Source organism: Protopterus annectens, chromosome 17.part0, assembly GCF_019279795.1.
Source record: "Protopterus annectens isolate FY-2018-M chromosome 17.part0, PAN1.0, whole genome shotgun sequence".
NCBI lineage: Eukaryota > Metazoa > Chordata > Ceratodontiformes > Protopteridae > Protopterus > Protopterus annectens.
Genome location: NC_056751.1, coordinates 392,695,583 through 392,702,655, shown reverse-complemented (window position 1 = coordinate 392,702,655; position 7,073 = coordinate 392,695,583). Strand labels below are relative to the sequence as shown.

The 7,073-nt window shown below is 37.7% G+C and overlaps 1 protein-coding gene across 1 annotated transcript in view; it reads right to left on the bottom strand.

Annotated features, from left to right (window-relative positions):
• Nucleotides 1–379: 379 nt before the first annotated feature.
• The window catches only part of NAP1L4 (nucleosome assembly protein 1 like 4), a 709,070-nt gene continuing 702,376 nt past the window's right edge, over nucleotides 380–7,073 (bottom strand). Inside the window, exons 4-5 of the mRNA XM_044059186.1 lie at nucleotides 1,083–1,228; nucleotides 380–453 (exon numbers count right to left, since the gene is read on the bottom strand). Of these exons, the coding sequence (XP_043915121.1) occupies nucleotides 380–453; nucleotides 1,083–1,228 (220 nt within the window). The remainder of the gene's footprint in view (nucleotides 454–1,082; nucleotides 1,229–7,073) is intronic.

Here is a 7,073-nt window from a genome sequence, read left to right as displayed (position 1 = left end):
AGTTTTTCCTACTCTATACCAGCATACACTTTCAAGATATAAATGCAATTTGTTTCTGGTCCTGGACTTGGATTATGGGAATCATGGGCCTATGGTACTTGTTACACTAACTGGATTAGCCAACTCCCTCCACGGATAGAATTTTTTTCTGTTTTCCCCATTTGCTAAAAACCTAAACTTGATTCAAGTCAGCCATGAGACCTTGCAACAAAATTTAGGTAAATCCCACCCCCACATCCACTAACATCTATACGAGGATTCAACAGAAGAATAAGCAAAACAAAATATAAAACGTAAGCTTAACACTTGTTGCATAATTATAAAATTGAATCACATGCAGTTAAGAGAAATTAACTACTGGCATTCTACTATACTTCATTCATCTGTACCACACATGTTCAAATTTCACCCTTCCTGTGCAAGCCTCCTTGGGTACTTCCCGCCCCTCCATATCTATAAAAAAGGTAAAACTTGAACAAATAACCTGCTTTTTAAACTTGTGCCTGGTACCTATTACACAGGCAATGATGTTTAAAGCCTTAGACAACATTTTACCCCTTTAAATTTCACAATTACTATTACCGCACAGTAACTTCCTTGCCTTTCATCTAGTTTTCACTCATTTTCTCTACTTCATATTAAATACACTATTACAAAAAGCTCATCACTTACCATAACTGACTATATCACAGTCAATCTTAAGGCCCTGCTAGACACACAAATATTTGGCCTGTAATTGCTTACATGCAAAACTGATGTTATAGGTACTACACTAAAATTATTCCTAACAAATTTCACTGTCTAAAATACTGCGCTTCTGATTAAGTTTAAATACTCTACTTCAACTGTATGACATACCAATTAAAAATAAAACTGATAACGCACCTATGTTGCATTTTGCATGTATAAACATCAAATACAAACTATTTTACTGTATTTTTATGTTTATACATTCAGAAATGCATTTTTTTTCTGAAGCTAGGGAAGGAAATAGGCAAAACCTTGCAGGGAAAACACAAAACTGAGCCATGGAAATGATACCAAGTACCTGCTTATCTAGGTTTCCCAGTTTCATATCTTACCTTTAACCGGGCTGAAGAAATTGAAGAAAGAATCATTGGGTACTTGTTTTGTGATTGTTCTTACAGTGCCTCGGCCCTTATGCTTCTGCTTCTTTTTGATTGTCTTAATTGTGACATTTTTACCTTTCTTCCAGTCAATGCTGCATCTAAACACAGACAACTCAAGTTTTAATGCACTACTACTTTATAACGTGGAAATATTATTCTTATGACTTCAAAATGATTAACGCTAAAACTAGCTTTAAAATTAAACGATATATATCAAAATGTGTTGCACAGAGCTCTCAGTGTCATGCGATCAAGTGTTCTCACTATAGCTTTTAAAGGTTTCCATGCATAAACCTCGAGGGGACTTCAAGCAATGCTGCAACTATAAAAAGGTACTTATAAAATACAGTTCTACATAGGCTTTTATACGCATGGCAAAACACAAATAAAGCTTTACAATTAAAGCACAAGTACGGCAAATGATAAACTCTTCAATTTGCTTTTTAGGAGTAAACATCCAAGCAGAGAAGAGGCCTTTTATGTAGACTACAGTAAAGACAGGGAGCTACAGAGTTTACAGCAGAGTAAATTCAGAATCTTATTTCAAGCAAAAATGAAGGGCTAGTTTTAAAACAAACTCTCTTTTTGAAAGGACAAGAAATGGACTTGAGGGCCAGTAATTTAAATACCTGTTCTAGAAGTAGTTTAGGCTTCAAGTAATACAGTATTCAAAGTAAAAAAAAAAAAAAAATTAGACAAGATACAGCTACAGGTTTAGAGGCTGTCTTAATTGTTCTAAATCAAAAAATAAAATCAAGTCAGAGCCACTGTCTTTCTTGCTCTAACATGCAAAACACCTTTAGAAATTTGCTTGAAAAAGTAGAAAAAAGGGTGAATCCAGGGGTAGACAAGATCATATGGCCAAAAGGTGTTCCTTTGTTTAACTGCAAACTAGACCAGAATTAATCAATTCACACAAAGTACAGTTGGGCAAGTTCCACTTACACAAAACAGTATAATGTTAGAATTCCTCACTGCTGAAGTAGCCTTTAGGCTATATGGGTAGTTTCCCGTCTTGCACATGACAACTGGCCAGCTACAAATAAAAATTTTGGTTCCCCTACCCACCAATCTTACCCCCATTTTCTTAACTCTGACTGGCTAATCCACAGGAGGAAAATCAGTAGACCGAGTGAACCTTTCATCAGGACTTTCTAAGCCAAATACAGGTGAGGGTGGCCTAAGGGTTAAGGTGTTTGCCTTACAAACACTAGGTGCAGGGTTCGAGTCTCACAAGGGATAATTGGCAAGGCTTAAAATGGCTCGCAAGAGCAGTCAGCCTAGTACTAATCTAAAAAAAATAAATAAAAATAATACAACCCTCCTCTTGTGAAAAATCAGATAGGGGTGGGCCCCACCATGAGAGCCTGCAGCTCAGAGTTTCTCCTTCCATATGCTAGAGCAGACTGTAAAACTGTCTTCCATGTAATGAACTGTATATCAGCTTGCGAAACAGGCTCAAAAGAACGCACGGCCAATTTTTCAACAAAGCTGAGATCCCAGGGAGGAAGAACTTGCTTTCGAGGGGGACTCATGGTCAACTCTCCTTTTATAAACTGACCACAAAAAGATGAAACAAGGGGATCCACAGAAAGACACATCAACAACATTCCAGACTGGGAGAATGATACAATGCTTGTCTTTCTAGTACGACAGCAAGGGTGTCTTGAACGTAATTTCAGCTATGAAAGAAAAAAAAACATATCTAGGTCAGGTGTTCTCTACAATTGGATCATGTCCTGAAAGACATCTACATGGAGCTTCCACTCATGATGGTTTGTCCAGGATCTGCTTAGTCTGTCACTGTGTTTTGTTCTGAAGGAAGAGGCTGATGCAAAACAAACTCCCCAAGACATCACTGCCAACCCTCTGACCTTGTGCCCCCTTGTTTGTTCAGGTACCACATCACAATAGTGTTACTTGTGACCAAGAGGACCCAGAGTCCATAAGTGAAGAACTTTTAAGGCATGTATCACTGCCAAAGATCTCTTACACATTTATGTGCTTAGTCATGTTCTAAGGAAACGACAATCCTTGCACATGAACTAACGCACTTCTCCTCATGAAAAACCTGAAGAGTTATTTAGGACAGATTGGACTAGGATTTGAAGAGTGAAAGGGAGCCCTGTATTCCGAAATAGTTGAGCCTTCCACCAGAGCAGTTCCCGTTTCACAAATCCCAGTACCAGTACCTGGAAATTCAAGGGATGAAAGTGCAGGGTCCAACAATTCTTCAAGTACCACTGAATTTTTCACGTGTAGTCTGGGTAGTTGTATCACGAAGATCATTTACGCAATGAGGCCTAGAATTCTAGAAAATAGTCCGATAAGTCAGGACATGGTCTTCTGGCAGAAAGCCCACCCTTTTAATTGTATCAAATATTCCAGAATAATAATTTTACTGTGAAGGTATGAGAAAGAACTTTTGAAGGTTCAGTTTGAAACAACTGTGAAATGAGGGATGCGACCTTATCAAAGGACTCCAAAAGCACCTGAACACAGAATCTGCACAAATTGGAAAGTCTAAATAAGTAAAAATGTGGATGCTTAGAGTTATGCACTGGGCAACCAGTAAGGCAGACACTTAGTAAATACTCAAGGTACAGAAGAATAGCTCAAACAGTAATGTAGAAAACTGGTCATGCAAACCAGATGCAAAATTTCATGTTTTCTGAATTTAGAACCAAAAGGAATACAAGCATCCTACAAACCTAGCGTCACCATGAAACAGTAGTCTGGAAGCAATGCTAGGAGTGACTAAGGGGAGCATTCCGAATTTCAGAACTTCTACTAAGGTGTTTAGAATGAACAAATCTAAGATGGGTCTCCAGGACTGCTCATTATGGAACCAAAAAAATTGTGGAGTAGAACCCTTTGCCTTTGTGTATTGCAGACACTGATTCTATGACCCCTGCTTCTACCATGTGATGGATCAATGGACAAAACAGCTCTGTCTAGTCTAGTGGGTGTGAGGGAATTCCCATGAAAGGCGAATGATTTTCTATCCACTGCCAAATACATTCTCTCTAAATTACCAGAACACATTTGTCTGAAATCATGTGCAGCTAGGCTGTAGGGATAACAGAAGCCTGGGGGAAGGTGGAAGAGCTCTGCGACTTGGCATGGTCATTTCTTTGCAGATGGGCTGATCCTTATTCAGAAAGGGGCCCCACTAGTTTCATTCCAAAGAATTATCCTCCTGCCAATTCCTTTTGGATCTCTTACTTTTTTTTCACTTATAAATTTTTTTTCTGTCCCTTGATGACGTCTTCCTTTGGGAGAACTTGGGTAAATGAAACATCCCTGCATTAACTTGTCTTTACCATACCACTATTTGAGAATCTCTAAAAGAGGGCCAAAAACACTAATTCAAAAATAGGTGCATTAAAAATTTCGGTTTTGAAACAGAGAAGTTAAATATGCAACCAAGCATACCACCTTGACAGCATTTACAAAGCCTGTATCTACACATTAAAGCACACCTCTCAAAGAATGTTTCAAACCCAGAGCCAAATTAACAAAATAATTCATTCAGAACTTCTGCCACAAACAGCCTTTTATAACTAAACATTTTAAAAGGCTAGATTACTAGAAAGAGAAATATTGTCCCAAACAATTTAAGTAAAACTAGTAAACACAGAAAAAAAAGAAAGACTGATTGGACTTAAGCTGGGGTTCACCTTCCGAAGAATCAGAACTGGACTCGTGTCAACTAGGAAATCAGCATTGCTCTCATCAGATTACTCATCATTCCCTCAGAAAGGTCTCAATAAAAACTTGCACTACAGACATGTACTGGAACATAACTACCAGAATTAGCAGTCTGCAAAAACAGACTTAGCCAAGCAAACCATATCAGCCTCTGATTATCAGCTAAACAAAGAAGCTACTGTTTCTTTCCTTATGAACTTCACTACTAAACAACATATCTGAAGACACAGCATGTCTGGCAAAAGGTCTTTTACCCTAAACTACTACTGCACCGGAAGGGTTTCATTCAACCATACCCCTGTTCCACAGAGGCCAACAAAGGTATACTAGAGGGATGATGGGCAAAATGTAAGAGGCCCTGACAGATTAATTTACCATTTACATTAAAATACCATAGGCTATACACATATACATGCACACACAGACACATATATGGGTCCCCCTACACGACTGAAATTTCAGAACGCTGAAACCAATATGGCCGAGACCATATGTTAGACTTTTGAAATTTCGACCATGCAGAACAGGCATCTCCGTATAGTGTGAAATGGGAAGATTCCCATCTTCCGAGTGCGATCTCGGAGTTGGTATATTTAAGTTACGGGGGTGTGGAGGGGTGCAGGGGGGCTTGCCCCCCCTGCTTGCAGTGTTTAGGTAAGTGTTCAATAATAATAAAATTCTCCCAATGCTATGAACTGTCTAGGAAAGGAAAACAAAAAAACGACAGTGAGTTCACCTAGGCTGACGTCTTTGAAAAGTGCAGATACAATATTAATAAAGTCCAAGTACAAAACATGTACTAAAAATCTGTAGATCCATTTAATGTAGATAAAACATAAGCAAAGCGAGATAAAAGTCCCTGAATACAGACACGATAAGTGCTTTCGATAAAATCTTCCTCAGATCGTGATAAAAAAATATGGGACTGATGTTCATTTTAAATAGTGTATCAATGATTAATCATCCAATCCATGAACGGAAAGAAAGTGGTTTAAACCAGTCATAGAACTGTTTCACTTAATTTGCATATACAAAATGAAAGGCTTCCGTTCGTTGCCATCTAGATTTAAAATGCAGATTCAAGTTATGTAAATCAGGCATATGATGTGTCCAATCAAGATTTCAAGAATGTAACAGCAGCCAACATCAAAGGTCTAAACAAACGGACTGCCACAACATTGCCGCGCCTGCCACAAGAGTCCTGCAAATATCACTTAAACTCCTCTCACAATGCAAGCATCACACAAAAGCCATGTTCGCCAATGAAAAAAAGCACAGCCGTTCAATGAGTCCCAAAGGCCAACCATCCGATCCACAGACGAGAAAAGGCAATTTAGACCAATCAGCCATATAGTGGCATCTTCTAATTTGCATGTACGAAAATAGTCAGTTCTGCTCCTTGCGATCTTAGTTTTAAAAGTGCCGTTTTCAACATAAAATGTAATTTGGGCATAAAATATGTCAAAACTAACATCTCAGGAATCTAAAATCCAATATTGATGAAATTATTCCCATGGTATGATTATCTCAGTTTTACTAATCTACATGTGCATAGACATAAATTTCCGTTCATTGCCATCCTAATTGGAGAATACGGGTTCAGCGTAAGATGCAAACAGGGCACAATACATATCCAAACTCAAGTCCCAAAAATGCAAGAGCCAAATTCAGACCTCCCAGCAGGCACTCTACAATGACGTTGTTAAATCAGGTGTATATAAACGAACTGAAAGACCAAGACTGTCAAACCGTGAAAAAAACAGATAAAAGCAGAGCTCCTTAACGAAACACTATTTTATTCTTGAAGCGCGGTAATTTCAGTACACTTTTCGTTGGAAACAAACCCAACTTAATCAGAAGATTTAAAGTCTCTCTCTCAAGGTTTTTTAACCTCAAAATACAGGCTATTGAGCTTGTTTCGTTAATTCCTGGCCACTGGTTGGCATTTGTCCTAAGCTGCCAAATGAGTTCTTTTGAGAGACAGACTTTAAATCTAACTTGACCCATCGACTATTTCTTGACTACACATTTACGATTCTATGACTGTATTTTACAATATATACCCACATATATATATGTAAATATATACCCACATACATATATATATATATATATATATATATATATATACACCCACATACATACATATATATATATATATATATATATATCTATCTACACATACATATATACATATATATATATATATATACACAAAAAAATAAAAATATA